The 19,819-nt window shown below is 51.4% G+C and overlaps 1 protein-coding gene across 1 annotated transcript in view; it reads right to left on the bottom strand.

Moving 5' to 3' along the window:
• Positions 1-19,819, bottom strand: part of FLOT1 (flotillin 1) — a 232,098-nt gene that overhangs the window by 34,063 nt on the left and 178,216 nt on the right. Inside the window, exons 10-11 of the mRNA XM_086920821.1 lie at positions 9,799-9,844; positions 3,949-4,086 (exon numbers count right to left, since the gene is read on the bottom strand). Coding sequence (XP_086776947.1) covers positions 3,949-4,086; positions 9,799-9,844 — 184 coding nt within the window. The remainder of the gene's footprint in view (positions 1-3,948; positions 4,087-9,798; positions 9,845-19,819) is intronic.

Genomic DNA, 19,819 nt, shown 5'->3' with positions numbered 1-19,819 from the left:
AAAAGATTGATTGAAAGAGAGAATTATATAGAACACTACTGTAACATGTTTAGGTGTTGCAAGGGCCACATTGGCTGCATGCCAACCGGGTTTGGTGGCTCAGTGGACTAATGCGTCCATTGCAGGGGCCTGTGTTCGACCTCATGGTCACAGGTTCAAATCCCGGCGGGTCTACTCAGCCTTTCATCCATCTGAGGTCGATAAAATGAATACCATTGAGTTGGGTAACAATGAACATCTGTTATTCAGCGCCAAGAAACTTCTGGGTGAACGTGCGCTTTACAAATACACATGTTATGTTATGAGTAATGCCCCCAGGTATGAACACCCTGCACCATATTTTCTATTGTCTAGGTCGGGTAACCCTGTTGAGGCACTTGTCAGTATCATCCATGGAAAGTTGCATAATCTCTATCCCACGGTACCCCTTCACTTGACTTCTGGTAGATTCTTTGGGTCTTTGTCTGAAGTGTTTCTGTGATAATGGACGGCATTTATGTAACTTATGAACATACCCACGTCCTACCACCCCCCCCCCCCCATTTGTTACTTTTGTAACCCAATTTATTTGAGTTTACTGATATCTATGCCCAAAGGCCCAATGTGCATGCAGGATATTGCAACTCGTTTAGATTCAATCCCATTGTCCGTTGAGACCCTATTCTTCCATAGACTCTGCGATCCTGTGGACCCAACTTGCCGTATTCAATTCAAGAATATTTCAGCCTATTTAATTTTTCATTCCTAAACCCAATAAATGGGGCCGTATGAAACTGCTGCTTTAAAAAAGTTCAAATCATACTTTTCAAATTCAGCCTAATCAGTATGCCTTCACTACAAGATTTTGCCCATTAGTTCTGAACGAGACTCCTTGGCTAGAGGCGAGACATGATATGCCAACTTTTATTTTGATTTGATTTCAGCACCTTGTGCCCTTGTCGAGGTGAAAATAAAAAACATTAACTCAAGGAAATGCACTTGAAATGGACAGGTATAGTAAATGTAAAAGGTTCAGATGCTAACTTAAGTAGTGGTGTGATTTGTGTATATATGGTGGAATGTTTACTTTCTTAGGGAGCTTGAGAGGTCTTTTGGTTTGCTGACCATTGCCTGTTTCTCCATTCTCTCTGATAATATTGAACAGTTCTAGAAAGGATTTTTTGGGTTTGATTGAATGAATGAATGAATGAATGAGCAATTTGTATAGCGCAAACTAAGCCCAAGGGCGTCAAGGCGCTTGTGTACAGATCACCCACAGACCACTTTGGAAATCATGCTTAGGCCTTGCGCCTAGGAAACAACCAGGTCTTAAGGGACTTACGAAAGACAGTGTTTTCTTGTTGCCCCGAGAGGAAGACCGGGAGAGAGTTCCACGCCTTGGCCGCAGTCAGCGAGAAAGCGCTCACCCCCCCCACCTATCCCCCTCCCCCCTCCCACCCCCCCACACACCTCAATCTTTTGAACCTTGGGACCATGAGAAGATTACGATTTGCTGACCTGAGATTCCTTGAGGGTATATCTTTTGATGATGCTTTTTAGGCCATGATATGCGTTGTGGGTGAGGCAGAGGGTCTTGAACAGAAGATGAAGCAGAGTGATGCTTCGGAAGATTCAGAACCAACCTTGCAGCAGCGTTTTGAACCAGCTGCAGGTGGTGAAGCTGACCCTTGTTTATTCCCAAATAGAGGGCGTTACAGTAGTCTAGTGTGGCTAAGATTAGGGTCACAACCACCCTTACATTGAATTGAATTGAACAACATAATTTCTTCTTCCAAATCATATTCTCCACAGTCAGATAAAATGTTGCAGATCCACTATTTGAAAGTATCAGCCCTGAGCTCTAACAGTCGTAAATAACAATGCCATTTATTTATAAGTAAAAAAAAAAAAGAAATGTCATGAGCAATGCCAATAGCTCTAACTTTTCCAAAGGCGAAACCATTGCATTGTAAATGCTTGTTTATGTTTAAAATCGGTTCATAAAGGTGTTCATTACAACTGGCAAAAAGGAGAAAAAGAGTTCAATGTGCCACGCATCCAGATTCTAACCCATGCCCATGCACCTACAAATGTTTGAAAGGCCTGAACTGAGTGCGCGGTCAGTGCTGGGCATGGACTCGTGCGCGCTCAGTACAGGGCATGGACTTGTGCGCAGTCAGTGCTGGGCATGGACTCGTGCGCGCCACTGCTGGGCATGGACTCGTGCGCGCTCACTGCTGGGCATGGACTCGTGCGCGCTCACTGCTGGGCATGGACTCGTGCGCGCTCACTGCTGGGCATGGACTCGTGCGCGCTCACTGCTGGGCATGGACTCGTGCGCGGTCAGTGCTGGGCATGGACTCGTGCGCGCTCAGTGCAGGGCATGGACTTGTGCGCAGTCAGTGCTGGGAATGGACTCGTGCGAGCCACTGCTGGGCATGGACTCGTGCGCGCTCACTGCTGGGCATGGACTCGTGCGCGCTCACTGCTGGGCATGGACTCGTGCGCGCTCATTGCTGGGCATGGACTCGTGCGCGGTCAGTGCTGGGCATGGACTCGTGCGCGCTCAGTGCTGGGCATGGACTCGTGCGCGGTCAGTGCTGGGCATGGACTCGTGCACGGTCAGTGCTGGGCATGAACTCGTGCGCGGTCAGTGCTGGGCATGAACTCGTGCGCGGTCAGTGCTGGGCATGGACTCGTGCGAGCTCAGTGCTGGGCATGGATTTGTGCACGCTCAGTGCTGGGCATGGACTTGTGCGCGCTCACTGCTGGGCATGGACTCGTGCGCGCTCACTGCTGGGCATGGACTCGTGCGCGCTCACTGCTGGGCATGGACTCGTGCGCGGTCAGTGCTGGGCATGGACTCGTGCGCGGTCAGTGCTGGGCATGGACTCGTGCGCGGTCAGTGCTGGGCATGGACTCGTGCGCGCTCACTGCTGGGCATGAACTCGTGCGCGGTCAGTGCTGGGCATGGACTCGTGCGCGGTCAGTGCTGGGCATGGACTCGTGCGCGGTCAGTGCTGGGCATGGACTCGTGCGCGGTCAGTGCTGGACATGGACTTGTGCGCGGTCAGTGCTGGGCATGGACTCGTGCGCGCTCAGTGCTGGGCATGGACTCATGCGCGCTCAGTGCTGGGCATGGACTCATGCGCGCTCAGTGCTGGGCATGGACTTGTGCGCGCTCAGTGCTGGGCATAGACTTGTGCGCGCTCAGTGCTGGGCATGGACTCGTGCGCGGTCAGGGCTGGGCATGGACTCGTGCGCGGTCAGGGCTGGGCATGGACTCGTGCGCGGTCAAGGCTGGGCATGGACCCCTGCATGGTAAGTGCTGGGCATGGACTTGTGCGCGCTCAGTGCTGGGCATGGACTCGTGCGCGCTCAGTGCTGGGCGTGGACTCGTGCGCGCTCAGTGCTGGGCGTGGACTCGTGCGCGCTCACTGCTGGGCATGGACTCGTGCGCGCTCACTGCTGGGCATGGACTCGTGCGCGCTCACTGCTGGGCATGGACTCGTGCGCGTTCACTGCTGGGCATGGACTCGTGCGCGCTCACTGCTGGGCATGGACTCGTGCGCGGTCAGTGCTGGGCATGGACTCGTGCGCGGTCAGTGCTGGGCATGGACTCGTCCGCGGTCAGTGCTGGGCATGGACTCGTCCGCGGTCAGTGCTGGGCATGGACTCGTGCGTGGTCAGTGCTGGGCATGGACTCGTGCGCGCTCAGTGCTGGGCATGGACTCGTGCGCGGTCAGTGCTGCGCATGGACTCGTGCGCGGTCAGTGCTGCGCATGGACTCGTGCGCGGTCAGTGCTAGGCATGGACTCGTGCGCGGTCAGTGCTGGGCATGGACTCGTGCGCGGTAAGTGCTGGGCATGGATCCTGGTCCAGCAATCATTGTGCATCAATATAGCTACATCTCAGCCAAGGGAGTAGCAGAACACCCCGCTCGCCCCCTTCAGCGTCTTGGCCTCTCACCAAGGGAAGCTTCTCGAGCAGCATGTCCACCATGGCCACATCCTGGTACTGCTGGAAGGCCTCTCCTTTCTTCGCCATCTGCTCAGCATCAGCTCGGGCCTTCGCTTCAATGGCAAATGCTTTGGCCTCACCCTTCACCTGGAGGGAGAAGTAATATTGTCAGTGCATCCTGTAGAACAGCCTGTATGGAGCATGCGCAGAGCGTGAAGCAAGCTGGAAGGGCGCAGCATGCACAGTGTGTGAAGGAGCAGGGAGAGCGCAACATTCACAGACTGAAGGAGCAGGGAGAGCGCGGCATTCACAGAGGGTGAAGGAGCAGGGATAGCGCAGCATGCACAGTGTGTGAAGGAGCAGGGAGAGCGCAGCATGCACAGTGTGTGAAGGAGCAGGGAGAGCCCAGCATTCACAGAGGGTGAAGGAGCAGGGAGAGCGCGGCATGCACAGATCGTTAAAGAGCAGGGAGGACACACAGTGTGATAGAGCAGCGAGAGCATGGCATTATTATTATTAATTAGCATTTGTTAAGCGCATGGCTACCCTTAGGCATCCCTGCGCTAGCAACAACAAGCAAAGGAAGGTTGGATGGTTTAAGGCAGATTCTGGAACAGCCAAGTCTTCTGCTACTTCCGGACTGAGAGGTGGTGGGCAGTTGAGCGCAGCTGGATGGGGATAGTGTTCCATAGACTGGCGGCATTGTAATAGAAGGTGCAGCCCCCTGACCGGGCTCTCTTAATTTTAGGTACCGCTGCCAAAAACAGGCTGGCTGACCGGAAGCATCTTGAGGGGCGATGGAAGGCCATAAGAGAATGATTTATCTTTGGACCGATCCCCCAGAGCGTTTTATGTGCTATGCATAATGATTTAAAGGTATACAACCCTTACAACGAATCTTTTACCACGCACTACCATTACAACGCAGTCATTACAACGCAAACCATTACAACGCATTGCGCTGGGGGGCGCTCTAGTATAGGGAATAAGTTTAATTTACTGGAGTTGGAATAGTAAATTAAACTATTCACTATCCAGCACCCCAAAGCGCTATGAGTTGTAATGGTATGCGTTGTAAAAACCGCGTTGTAATGGTATGCGTGGTAAAAGTATGCGTTGTAACGACATACATCCTGATTTAAACCTTATCCGTTCATTGATTGGGAGCCAATGTAGTTTTTTTAACGCCGACTTGGCCGAATGCGAGTATGGGGTGTAAGGAAGCAGTCTGGCTGCACAACCTGCAAATTCCTTGTGGTAGACTTTGGGGTGCCAAGGTAGAGTGAGTTCCCGTAGTCCAGATGGGAGAGTACTAACGACTGGACCATCACTCTTCGAGCGGGTGTAGGGAGAAGTAGGAGATTTTTCGCAGCATTCTGATGATACCAAAACAGGAGGCAGCTAACTTGACTGCTTGGCAGTTGAAAATGAGAGACTTATTCAACCAGACTCCCAAATGTCTGATCTGATCTTTGGGGGCTGGCGGAGGGCCAAGACAGTTAGGCCAGTTCAATCCAGCTGTGGCGATGGGATAGTTACTCAAGATCATTAGCTCAGTCTTGTCTCCATTGAGCTTAAGACATGACTGGTCCATCCACGTGGCCACAGTTTCCATACAGGATTCTAGATTGACTGGCATATTCTCCAGGTGTTTTAAGGCTACCACTAGCTGCGTGTCGTCTGCGTAGATAATGACCTGAATCCCATATGGGAGGAATAGCTCGGCAAGAAGTTTTAGATAAACGTTAAATAGAGTTGGATTTAATGACGAGCCCTGAGGGACTCCACACGTTAGTGGCACGCGGTTGGAGGTGCAGTTGCCCTCGAATACCTGAAATGCTCTATCCTTCAGGAAAGACTTGATCCATGCCAAAACCTTCCCTGAGACTCCCACCATTCTAAGTCTGTCAAATAAGATGTTGTACTTGACAGTATCGAATGCGGTGTTCCGGTCAAGTAGGATGACAGCCACTACACCTCCCTGGTCGAGGATTTTCCTTGATTCATCCATTACTGCTAACAGAGCTGTTTCCGTACCATGGTTAGGACGTAAGCCCTCCCAGTATGGAGTGGGTGTCCAAGTATTCTGAGAGAATTTTGTGGACATATTTCTCTAGTATTTTGCTGGTTCCAGGGAGGAGTGAGACTGGACGATGGCTACCCCATAACTCAGGGTCGAAGTGTTTTTTTTTTGTAAGGGTGCTCTTATCATGGCATGTTTCAATAACAAAGGCACCCAACATCTGGATATAGAGGAGTTTAGCACCTCCAGAAAAACAGAGAGTACGGCTTCCTCTACCTTGCGGAGTTTATAGAGAGGGTCCGGATCAAGAGGGGAGCTGGATTTGACCTGGGCAAAAAGTTGTGATAAGGTGGATAGGTCCTTGGTTGGAAGGTCCTCCAGTCGGGGGGCTACCCCTTGAGGTGTCCACTTCCTGCCCGAATTGTCTACACGTGGCCTGAGGGAAAGTATTATATACGTCTAGGGTTTTTATGTTGAAGAACTCCGCGAGTTCGTTACATAGTAACTGAGAAGAGTCTAAAGGTAGCTCGGGTGAGGGCGCTTTGTAAGCTTTTATACTATTTGGAATATTTCCATGGGCGCATTCACGGACGATGTAATTTTTTCCTTGAAGTACCGAGCTTGTACACTCTTTATTTCTGAATGATAGGTTTTAATCCTCTCTGTATATCTTTTTTTTGTATTGTATTCTTTTCTCCAGGCTCTCTCTAGTCTTTTGCAGTTTTGTTTAAGGTCCCGCAGTATAGGTGAGTACCACAGTGTCTGTTTCACTTTTTTGGCTCCATTTATTACATGCGCAGAGTGTGAAGGAAAACAGAGGGCACGGCATGCACAGAGTGTGAAGAGGGACAAAGAGAGCACAACAAGCTCAGAGTGTGAAGGAGTAGGGAGAGTGCAGCATGCACAGAGTGTGGAGTAGCTGGGAGGGCACAGCATGGACAGAGTATGAAGTAGAGGGGAGGGCGCAGAATCATGCATAGAATGTGAAGGAGCAGGGAGAGAACAGCATGCACAGAGTGCAAAGGAGCTGGGAAAGCGCACCATGCACAGAGTGTGGAGTAGTAGGGAGGGCACAGCATGGACAGAGTGTGAAGGAGCAGGGAGAGCGCAGCACACACAGAGTGTGAAGGAGCAGGGAGGGCGCAGCATGCACAGAGTGTGAAGGAGCAGGGAGAGCGCAGCACACACAGAGTGTGAAGGAGCAGGGAGGGCGCAGCATGCACAGAGTGTGAAGGAGCAGGGAGAACGCAGCATGCACAGATCGTGAAGCGAGCAGGGAGGGTGCGGCATGCACAGAGTGTTAAGGAGCAGGGAGGGCGCAGCATGCACAGAGTGTGAAGGAGCAGGGAGAGCATAGCATGTACAGAGTGTGAAGGAGCAGGGAGAACGCAGCATGCACAGATCGTGAAGCGAGCAGGGAGGGTGCGGCATGCACAGAGTGTTAAGGAGCAGGGAGGGCGCAGCATGCACAGAGTGTGAAGGAGCAGGGAGAGCATAGCATGTACAGAGTGTGAAGGAGCAGGGAGAACGCAGCATGCACAGATCGTGAAGCGAGCAGGGAGGGCGCGGCATGCAAAGAGTGTTAAGGAGCAGGGAGGGCGCAGCATGCACAGAGTGTGAAGGAGCAGGGAGAGCATAGCATGCACAGATCGTGAAGCGAGCAGGGAGGACGCAGCATGCACAGAGTGTGAAGGAGCAGGGAGAGTGCGACATGCACAGAGTGTGAAGGAGCAGGGAGAGCACAGCATGCACAGATTGTGAAGGAGCAGGGAGGGCGCAGCATGCACAGAGTACGAAGCGAGCAGGGAGAGCACAGCATGCACAGAGTGTGAAGGAGCAGGGAGAGCATAGCATGCACAGAGTGTGAAGGAGCAGGGAGGGCACAACACACACAGAGTGTGAAGGAGCAGGGAGGGCACAGCATGCACAGAGTGTGAAGGAGCAGGGAGAGCATAGCATGCACAGAGTGTGAAGGACGAGGGAGAACGCAGCATGCACAGATCGTGAAGCGAGCAGGGAGGGCGCAGCATGCAGAGTGTGAAGGAGCAGGGAGAGCATAGCATGCACAGAGTGTGAAGGAGCAGGGAGAACGCAGCATGCACAGATCGTGAAGCGAGCAGGGAGGGCGCGGCATGCACAGAGTGTGAAGGAGCAGGGAGGGCGCAGCATGCACACAGTGTGAAGGAGCAGGGAGAGCGCAGCATGCACAGATCGTGAAGCGAGCAGGGAGGGCGTGGCAAGCACAGAGTGTGAAGGAGCAGGGAGGGCGCAGCATGCACAGAGTGTGAAGGAGCAGGGAGAACGCAGCATGCACAGATCGTGAAGCGAGCAGGGAGGGCGTGGCATGCACAGAGTGTGAAGGAGCAGGGAGGGCACAGCACACACAGAGTGTGAAGGTGCAGGGAGAACGCAGCATGCACAGATCGTGAAGCGAGCAGGGAGGGCGTGGCATGCACAGAGTGTGAAGGAGCAGGGAGGGCGCAGCATGCACAGAGTGTGAAGGAGCAGGGAGAGCGCAGCATGCACAGATCGTGAAGCGAGCAGGGAGGGCGTGGCATGCACAGAGTGTGAAGGAGCAGGGAGAACGCAGCATGCACAGAGTGTGAAGGAGCATAATACAAGCAGCCCCGAGAAACCCCAGGGCCCACCTGCCACAAAGGATCCTTCTGAGACTGCAGCGAAGACCCCCCCCCCCCCCCCCCCCCTCAGGATATTCCTTAAAACCACGATCCAGCATCGACCTCCGCTACTCTTTCGAGGAATTTCAGTGATCCGTTGGGTACCTGTATATTTGTTTTTAATTCCAGCTCTAATGATGAACCTCTGAACACAGCGGCAGGAAACAAATCTAAAGGTGACTTTAGGGAGCATTGTGGCTTAGGATAAACATCACAGTGAGTCATTCAGGATCCATCTATGTCAACACCTTGCACTTCCGGCCCAACTACTGGATGGTGGAATAATGCACAGCATGTGAATCCAGAAAACATTTCAAGCTCCAAAAGGGGTTCATGGAGGGAAAGCGCTATACACAGAGCCAGGAGTTAGGAAGGAGACCACCGAACCGTTTGCAGCAAGCAGGGAACTGGTGTGGCCAACAGGGACTACAGGTGAAATCAGGAGACAGCGTAGTATGCAGGGAGTCTGCGGACAGTGGGATTCCAGGCTGCACTGAGCACCCTGGGAGTCAGTGAGGCCAGCAGTAGCACACATGAACCAAGAGGCACTAAAATCTGAAGGGAGGGTGCAGAAAGCAGGGTGTGAGGGGAGAGTGGGATACAAAGCTGCACACAGCACCCTGGGAGCCAGTGAGGCCAGCAGGGACAAAACATGAAGCCAGGAGTTAGGAAGGCGAGCACGGGACAGAATGCAGCAAGCAGGGAACTGGTGTGGCCAGCACGGACTACAGATGAAATCAGGAGACAACAGAGTAAGCAGGGAGTCTGGAGACAGTGGGATACAAAGCTGCACAGAGCACCCTGGGAGCTAGTGAGGCCAGCAGTAGCACACATGAACCAGGAGGCACTAGAATCCGCAGGGAGGGTGCAGCAGGCAGGACATCAGGAGGCAGGGAGCACACTTTGTCCTGGCTCAGTGAGGTTTGCAAAAAGCATGCAGCACCAGGAAGCTGAGGCGTACAGGAGAGAACACATGGAGCCAGGGGGTCAAAGGTCAATGCAGCACACTGGATGCCAGGGGTCAGAAGAGAGTACACATGAAGGAGGATTTCAGTTTGATCCTCAAGGTATGCCAATCACAGAGGAACCAGGCAGGCCTGCAGGGAGACCACAGCATGAGTGGAACTAGAAGCTTGGCCTAAAGAAGTGACAACTTACCCTGACCGACTCCGCTTCTGCCTCCGCCTGCATGATCATCTGCAGTCTGGAGAGGAGAGAAGAGAAAGCAAGTGAACATCAGTCTCCAGGAGAAGGAGCACAAGGCAGAGGAAGAGCACAAGGGGGTTGTCCAGACACTTGAGAGAAAGAGTAGAGGGAGGTAGGCTGGAGAATATCCAGGTGCATGGAAACTTAAAAAGCCAACACATGGATGGGGGAGAAAAATGGCAGGGTACACACAGAAAAAGAAAAATAGAGGGATGGAGTCTGTTTCAGGGAGTGACAGCGGGGGCCGGGGGGATGTGCAGTATGACCAGATGGCTCCATGTCCAGTCAAGGGCTTTCCTTCTTTTCTAACCAAATGAGGGTGTGTAAGTTTTGCTGGTTCAATGGATCAGACCACGCCGCCAAAATCCAGAATACACTAATTTGGTAAAATAAACTCTAGGACTGGAAAATTGGTGTCTTGGTTGTTCAAGAGAGAGGATGCACAGGAGACTGTCTCAGTGGCTGGAGAGACACCGTCCCTGTGTCGAGAGAGAGATGCATATAGGAGAGGCGGCTGTGCTATCCACATGTGTTCATGGTGAGGTGAACTAAGATAAGGAAAAGCATGAGCCAACACACGTCGGCTGGGACCCTTGAAACAGCAATAGCTGCCCACCCTGCTGGACTTCAAGCAGGGTTATTGCATGGAGTAGGAGGGAGGAAGGTGCAGGCAACACTCTACGGTCACCTCCAAGACACTCACGCCACAAAGCGCTCTACCATAAGACTGCACCCGCGGCAGCTACAGCCTCCCGGACACTGGTACATGCGCTGCCACTGACCGCAAGTGTTATGAATGTGAAAGTCGCACACGGCTAAAGGAGCACTGAGATACTCTGGTTCCTACACACAAAGGGTGTCACGTCTAAAGCCAGACAAGCCGAAACAGACAATCCACAGAAAAGGTGATAAGATGAAGGCCTGCAAATATTCTAACCTTTAAAAGGGTCAACAAGCTACCCCACAATGGTTCCAGCCTACCAAGGCCTTGTCAGTAAAGTATAACTCATATGGCACAGTGAGCAAGAGACCCACGTCTGGGCGAACGCTTGGCCACTTACGGTGTTTCCTAAGACACAGAAAAGGTGATGGGAGGACGCTGCAAATAGTCTAACAACTGGCAATCTCTCGGGTAGCATTCCAACCCATAGTTTTTCACCCATTGTGCCACTCTAAACAGAGGCCTGTCGTATGCAAATGAGTTCTGACCCTGCTCATCATGGGAACAGTCCATCCAGAACTTCCGGGTGCAATCCCCCTAACTGTGCCACTGGAGCAAAGCTACACCTGACCGAGGAGGCCCAATCAGGCCAAAACCAGTCATGGGTTGCTTGTGTTCCGGTTCAGGAAGGAACTGACCTGGCAGTTTCAGGCTGTTTCTATTGGCCAATAAGCTTTATAGATTGCATTCAGAAGATTTTTGGTGCTATCTACTGAATAAGATACTAAATTGGATAGAGGAGTATAACATCCTTAGCCCCTTTCAAGCAGGCATCCGCACCACGGTATCAACTAACGAGCAGGCCTTTTGATTTATGCTAGTATACTGTAGAACTGTATTGATCCGTGGCGGCAGTTTGTACGTTGCGTTTTTCGACCCGAAATAGTCTTTCGATTTGATTTCAAAACCAAAATTGTGGAGTGTTTTGGCTGACCTGGGTATGCCTAACCTGGAAGGGCGAAGGAGGTAGCACTTGTCCTATATGTGACCACCCGAAGGAAAGTGTAGCACATGTTAGGTTTACTTGCCCAGGCAACTTATCCCCTCGGCACAATTGGTTGGCATCGACTTGTAGGCCAATATGTGTACAGATCTACCAGGACGCCCTCCGTATCTTTAGGTCAGACTCTTCCATGCCGATGGTGATCTCTATTGCAAAATGTTTGGGTGCAATGTTGGTGCCACGCAAAAAAGCCCTAGGGCGCTTTCTCCCTCAATAACTTATATTTCCGCGTGTCCCATCTGGACGGTATTGGGGGAATCCTTTTAACATTTTATTTTCAATTATAGGTCTTATTTCAAGTAGGTGTGTAGAATTATGTATATTTAATTTTTTATATGTTTTTATGTACTATTTGGATGTATTTATACTATTTTAGACATATGTCACCAGTGTGATACATTTTAATTTTAACCCCTTCCATGCTGGTGACGAACCCCAGCCGTCATGCACTACGGTGCTCGTGTGCTGATGACGGCTGGGGTTCGTCATGGCCCGTCCGTGTTCGGCCGGCGGCCGCACACGGGAAAAAAAGCGGCCGCATCGAAGGGGTTAAGGCCCAGGTTTTCGAAATAAAGAGCTTGGAACTGAACTATTGGAGGAGGACCAGGACTGATTGGCATATGGATGGGTCTAATTATTTATTAAGGAGTTTTATATAGCGCTGGCCAGGATTTTAAGGCTTTCATGGGGTGCTTGCGTGTGCTGGTTTCGGTCTCTGGGGTTTGGTTTGGGCAGGAGGGATTGAGGTTGATGTCTAGTGAAAGCTCAATCTTGGTGATCTTGTCTTAAAAGAAGTTGTCGAAGTTGTCGCACAGGTCTTTGGAGGCCTGACCTGGGGTAGCGGAGGGCTTGGAAGTTTGTTGCCAGATGATGTTGAAGAGTTCTTTAGGCCTGTATTTGGGTTGTCTAGGGCGGTGCAGAAGAAGGGTTTTTTTAGTTGTGGATGTGTTTTTTGAATTTCATTCGGATTGCTTTGAGTTGTTCGTGACGGCTAATAGAAGAGTTGTTCCTCCATAGTCGTTCTGTGACTCTTCGTTGTCTTCTTTCGGCGTTGACATCTGTGTTGAACCAGGATCTGGATAGATTGTTCCTAGTTTTTTTTTGTTTCAGGGGGGCTAATTGGTCCAGTTAGTTGAGTTATAGTGAGAGGTGAGTTCTGTTGTGGAGAGATCATCTGTGGAGATAGGCAGGAGCGAGCCTACCCTTTCCTCTAGGTCGGCTGTGGGGATCTGTGCTAGATTTCCCGTCCATTTGAGGGGGTAGGGGGGTCTTGGTTGGGAGGTTGATATGTGATTGGTTGAGTGCAGTGGTATAGGATTAGGTGGTGGTCGGACCAGTCAACGGGCAGGATGTATTCGATTGGATTATGTCACGTTGGGCGATAATGGCGTTAAGGATTGCTCCTTTGTTATGGGTTTCGTCTGAGCAGTGCTGGTTAAGGTTGTTACTGAGTAGTAGATCATTCAGGTTTTGGATTAGTGTTTTTTTTTTAAATTTTATTCCAGTGTAGATTCATGTCGCCCAGAATTAGGTTATTGGCGTCTCGGAGTGAGCAGTGAGCAATTAGGTCGGACAGATGTTCGGTGAATGTGGTGGTGTTGCCGGCTGGATGGTATAGGAGATGACAGTGAAGAGTATTGTTGTCACTTGTATTAATGTTTGCACATAGGCATTCTATCTAATCTAATCTGAGGTGGAAAAAGAACAAGGAGGTGGAAGGCTACCTCTAGCGTTTGCCAATGGTTATTGCAAGCATTCCTCCATCATCTTTTGTGTGTTTGATGCCTAAACAAATTTCAAGTTACAAATCCAGGGATCAAGCCAGCGGGTGGGAAGCTATTTTGAGACATCCACATGCCCAGATGATCATGAAAGGGTTCTCGGTGGGAACAGTAAACTCTCTGACGCAGACAATGATAACAACCTTACTGAACCAATACTGGATGGTAATGTTGTGAAAGGAAAATTATACCCTGTAGCCATCTGTTCGTACTGCTGTAAATTCCTATGATGAGAATACTCCTACCATGACGTGATGGTGCTGGGATCGAGAAGTCTACTGCATGTCTCTGGTGAGAGTGCTTCCCCTGCCTCATGCTGATCTTAAGGCCAGTCACTCAAAAGCTACTGTATGGTTTCTAGATCCTACCTCAGTGAGCATGACAATCATACATGTCCACTGAGGGTCTCCCTGTTTACATGGATTGAGACCCAAGAGATTGGCTCTGTAGTGGAGGGGGCATGCCTAGTGCACCCATATTTTTCAGAGAGTGGCTACTCCCCTCACGACCCAGGCTGGGGTAGTCCGATAGTGTCAGCAATAAATCTATAGTCTGGAGGGTGAGTCACTAGCCACCGTCCTGATCATTTCTGTTCAGCCTCTCCCTTGCCGGAGGTCTGTTCCCTTTGTCTACCTGACATGTGTTTGAGAGCCAGTGGGTGTACTGGGGAAGAATGGTGAGTTGAGCCCATGTGTGTAATGCAAGCTGTTCTGCTGGACATCCCAGCACCCGTGCCCCTCCCAATTCCATGGAAAAGCCTGGTGGGCTGGGTAGATACTCCGTTCTTATCTGGGTTTAGCTGCACTAACTCTGCTAAGTGGACCTTCCCCCACTGGTCAGTGCTTTGTGGTCTGGAGTTAATTATAATTCCTCTTTAGGGAACATCATGGGCTGGTACAAGGAGGACAGTAGGTCATCTGTGCATGCTTTGGACAGGCATTGTTTAGTTTAGTTTAGTTTATTTGGTTAGCGCAGTTAATTAAAACCATTGCTATAAAATATTGACATTAGCACAGTTATCACGTTAAGAAACAAAACTGGGGAGATACACTGTCAGTTTAAAAAAAAAAATAAAAAAAAAGGCTATACGTTTAAAAACAGTCTTATAGTTACTAGTGTTATTACACTATTGCTTTAGCCCAGATATGAAAAGGTTAAGACAGGAGGTACTAAAACAGGGGGCAAAAAAAGTCTCTGATAAGTTTTTGGGGTGGAGGGACAGGAAGCGCTGGGTCTGGGGAGGGTGAAAAGAGATTAACCAGAAGTCTCACAAACTTTCCAATCCTAGCGAGCGCTTGAATGTCTGTGGAGGTAAAGCACAGGGCCGTCGCCTCCCAGCATGACCTAATGCCCCATTTTAAAAATACGGGTTTTAACAGTGATCTTCTGGGGTCAGCCATGGCAGGGCAACAGCACAAAAGATGCGGCCATGATTCTGTGTGATATATGCACACTCTGCAGTCCCCCCCCGCTTTGAGGGAGCCCATCTTTAAGAGGCCGTATAACACAGGCCTAGGAGGTGCACGAACATTATGTGCTTCCGTGCCACTGCGTTCAGGTTTTCCAGCAGATAGAATTGCGGTACCCCAGGTTGGTAGGAGGCATTCAGGGGTAGCAGGGCAGTAGGTGTGTTTAAAGCCTGAAGGTCCGTCCGATGGGAGATTAGTTTCACCTGCTTGTTGATGACTTTTCCAGACTGAGTATGGAACAGTGTCTGAAGTTAGCAGTGAGTTGTCAATCTCTAACGATTTGATGGCCTTTGTAATCTGACGATTCCAAGGATTTCCAGGGCTGGAGAAGATCTCTTTTAGGCGGAATTTTAGGGTGGTGTCTGCAGCTTTTAGTGACCTTATGAAATATTTCAAAGTGTCTGCCTCGCAATAGATGGACTGTCTTTGTAGGCCCAGCTCCAGACGTAGTCTTGCCCTCTGAATACATTTCGGAAGGTGAAAGATTTGTTTATAGATGGAAACTTGGGCGTGGTCAAGACTAGCAGAGCAAGCACCAGGGAAGGCCTGATGCCCATAGTTTAAGGCAGGGAGTAGTGTAGCTTTGATCACCTTCAAAATGGGTTCTGCGGAAGGGCTGCTTAAGGACTGGTTCAGTCGAGTCAGGGAGTATGTTATTGCACCTGCTCTATTTTTCAAGGAAGCTAAGTGGGCTGTTGGTCTAGAAGTCTCGCAGAACCATACTCCTAAATAATTGTATTTTGGAGTTGGGTTGATCTTTGCGGGCCCAATGTGCAACCTTAGACTTCTCTTGTTCTTGCAGCTGCCAAATATCATCACCTTGGTCTTTCCTTGATTAATTTTTAGTGCATTGGCGGTATTGTATGTATGGAGCTTACTTAGCGCTCGATGGAGCCCCGATTTTGTCTGGTCCATTATGACAATATCATCGGCATATTGTAGAATGTGCAGACTCCTTTTTGCAATGCCCAGCTTTGGCGGGAGAAGGTTGCTCTTCTCCAGATATGTTCCCAGGTCAGCAGTGTAGAGATTGAACAAAAGAGGGGCGAGAACACAGCCTTGCTTGAAGCAGTCTTCGATAGCAATTTTTCTGGAGACTGTCTTTGGGTCAGTTTTAATTCGCACCCAGGTGTTCTTGTGCAGGGAGATAAGGGCTCCTGGCAGGCTCTGTGGAATTTGTTCAGTTTCCTCCATAGGATGTCGCGAGACACTTTGTCAAAGGCTGCGCTGTAGTCTACGAAGCAGCAGTATAGTGGAAGATGTTTTTTTGTGCCGCCTGTTGACTCAGAAAGGCCAAGGTTGTGATGTTATCTATGGTGGAGGCCGAGGAGCGAAACCCTGTTTGGAAGTAAGGTAGGATGTTGTTTTCTGCTACCCAATCTTCTAAGAGCTTAAGAAGACACCGGGCATATGCCTTCGCCTCCAGGTCTAATAGGGCAATAAGTCGATAGTTGGCTGGGAGCGTGGGATCTCCTTTCTTAAATATAGGGCATAAGATCGAACCAAGCCAGGAGTCTGGTAGCTGACATGTCGTAAACATGTGGTTATATAGTGAGGCAAGAAGTACGGCCCACTCCTCCAGAGCACATTTGAATAACCCTGCAGGAAGGCCGTTGGACCCGGGAGCCCCATGGTTTTTCATGGCCTTAAGAAATTTGGAGACTTCAGCTGCAGTGGTCAGCTCATGGATTTCTGTCAGGGTGTGATCAGCACGGTCTCTTAGTTCGATCACCACGGGATCCGCCGTGTCACAGCAGTATAATTGAGTTACATGCTGAGCCCAGTCTTCTTTGCGGACAGCGTTCCCTCTGTTGTTATTCGACGAGCGGAGCTTGTTCATGTAATTCCAGAACTGGGACAGGTTTTTGCCCCTTAGCAGGGCGAATATTTTTAGCCACTCATTCTGTTCTTTTAGTCTCTTGGCAGCCCATGCTGATTTTCTGAAGGCCTTGCGCAACAGAGCCATGTTGTTGGCCGAGTGCTCTGTGCCATTCAATTTATGCAGGTGCTTGGCCCTCCTTAGGGCTTTCCTTTTGATGACTAGCTCTGGGTCATAGGTCCGGTTCGGGCGTAGCCCGTGGAATTTATGTTGAGCCTTGGGACCCGTTAAGAGATCTTGCAATTTAATAATGGCATTATCCCACCGATGATGTAGGTCAGTGATAGAGTTGTGCCTGAAATTAGGAGTTCCTCCTGTAAGCCAAGTGCCCACTTTGGCAGAACCCGATGTATCCCACGTGATTCTTCTGACTACTGTGTGGAGTTCAGCCAGCGTTGAGTGCCCCACCACTGTTATTTCAGCGGGTGCTGGCGCTAGCAGTTGCAGTGTTACCGTTAAGGGGTTATGGTTACTCTCGTGACGAGGAGGAATTTCCATCCTGGTTAATTTATTTCCCGGTATCGGTGAAAGGAAAATGTAGTCGATTGTCGAGATATTCTTAAAAGTTGGTGGAAAATGAGTCCCAGGATTCTGTTCCATTCTAATTTGCTTTGCTGAGCGTAGGTTATGATTGATTAAAAATCTTATCATGACTTCTTGCTCGGCGTGGCTTGGGCGCCGATGGCGGTGGTCGCCTGAGAGCTCGGCTCCGGGACTGTGCCCGGAATTATCCTGTAAATCGGAGGCCGTGGGGCACCCTAACCCCCGCAAACTGTTGATCGGATCGACTGGGACCTGCCGGGGACTTCGGTGCAGCCCATACATGAGGTGACCCGACGGAAAATCGAAGTTTGTGGATCCGCGGAGTGCGACCCAACATGGCGCCCGGACCTCATTGTCCCCTTGGACGGGACCATTGAACTGGAGGAACATCACTAGCCACAGCGTACCCTCCACCTATTCGCTTCCCTGCGATATGAGGGGCTGGGTACAGATCTGATTGGACTCAGGCAACAGGGAACGTGCCTGGAGGGTCGGATGCCCTCACTATAGTGGACCTCGGCACACGGACGCCTGGAGGCCCTGCCTGCGGTACTGCCCCCCTGGACCGCACCTGGCTGCATTTCCCCGATCGACCCACTCCCATGGGAGGCACTGCCCCTAGGCGCCACAAAGTCTCCGGTGGTGTTGGTGGCCCTCGCTCCGGGTCCTCATCAGCCAGGCGGGCCTGCCCGACCTGGCGCCAACTGTCTCCGCCTCCCCCTCAGTGCCCTCCGACGACTTGGTGGCGGCGCGGGCCGAAGCTGTGGAGGTCCAACAGGCCCTGGAGACGGAGATCGCCGACCCCCGACCCGAAGACCAATAACCGGGAGAGGCATAGCCGAAGCCCGCACTTGGTGGCGCCTCTGGCTGGATCCACACAGCGTGATTCCTGCGACATGGGGAAACCAAGGGGAGCCAAGGGGACTACCCCAGCCGCATCGGATTCAGAGACCCCGGACAAAGAGGAACGTAAAGATCCGGAGAGTTCTGGTGGCGCACCACTGCAACAACAATTTGACCGTGTCTTGGAGGCGATTGCGACCACACGCTCAGCCCTCCAGCAGGACATTGCCCAGGTGGCGCCGAGTCTGGGCCTCCTTAGGGCGGATCATGGCAAACTTTCGGATAGGGTCAAGGAAGTAGAAGGCTCGGTGAAAACTTTGGAGCCAGCGCAGCGCACCCTGGCCGTGACAATGGAGGATGCCCTATCCCGGATTACTGCTCTGGAGCAACGAGCGGAAGATGCGGAAGGCCGTAACAGGCGCAACAACATTCGAGTGGTGGGCCTGCCGGAGAAGATTGAGGATGGTGACATGGTGGCCTACTTGGAAGCCTGGCTCCGAGACACAGTGGCTCCGGAGGGTCTATCCTCTTTCTACACCCTGGAGCGAGCACATAGAGTTCCAGCGAGGCCGCCGCAACAGGGCCGTGCCCCGCGACCGGTGGTAGCACGGTTATTGCACTTTCGGGACAGAGACCTCATCCTTAATGCAGCCAGACGTAATGGCCCATTCAAGGTGGAGAACAGCCAGGTGAACATCTTCCCGGACTACACCTATGAGACCCAACGCAGGCGGTTCTCATTCTTGGCAGTCAAACGCGAGCTCCGGAGCGAGGGCATCCAATACTCGCTCCTATTTCCCGCGCGGCTCCGCATAATTGTCGATGACAAAACTCAATTCTTTGATACCCCGGAGGAGGTCTGTAACTGGCTTGAACTTTATAGAGCCGGGAAGGATGGCTTTGGCTCCTCATCTCAGCTGGTGGTGGAGCCGGGACAGCGACGGCGATCCAAGAGAATTCGGAGTCGCCGTGGCCGATCGGGAGGACCCTCAACTGCGGAGACATCGACGGAGCGGAAGGGAGTGTTGGAGGTGTTATCAGCGTTGTCTGGCTCACGGGACGGCACCATCGAAGAGGAGGCGGACCCTGGTGACGAGGGGGAACCAACGGACTCGGAGGAGTCGGTGACTGATAGCGTCCACACGCCGGTGATTACACCGAAATCGGTTGAGGACCTTCTGGATGGACAGGGTTGACGGGGTGAGCTGCAATCGTTTGGGTGGGGGCCCGGAGTGGGGGTGGCGGGTACCGACGATTGATCATGATTCCCGGGGAGGTGGGGGTGGGGTGCCTTGCTCGTGCCCTGAGGGTTACCAGTACTGTTTTGGGCTAGCTTTAGTCCTGGTAGCCAGAGTATCGAGGGCCCACTGCCAACGCCCAGCCCGCACTTGGCCCTTAAGGCCTTCCTGCGGTGGCGACCGCAGGATTAGTCGGGGACAGGGGTTTTTTTGAGGATATGGTTTGGATGGGAACTAGATGGTGCTATTTGGGTCCTGTTCTGGGGAGGGTGGGTAAGGGATTTGATCGAGTTGGGGTTGTTGAGTTTTGGTTGGGGAAAATGGCCGCCATCAGTGCTGGGTTGCTTGTTGTTCTTTCTTTGCTGGGACCCGGATGGGGAGACTTTGCACGAACAATATGGGACAATGGCTGATGTTGCTAATGTGAAATGTATTACTTGGAATGTGCGGGGGCTTCACACCATGTCTAGACGTCACAAAGTACACGCTTATTTAG

The sequence above is a fragment of the Lissotriton vulgaris genome, chromosome 5 (assembly GCF_964263255.1).
Source record: "Lissotriton vulgaris chromosome 5, aLisVul1.2, whole genome shotgun sequence".
NCBI lineage: Eukaryota > Metazoa > Chordata > Amphibia > Caudata > Salamandridae > Lissotriton > Lissotriton vulgaris.
Note: the sequence above shows the minus strand (reverse complement) of the source record. Positions and strands in the feature narration are given on the sequence as shown.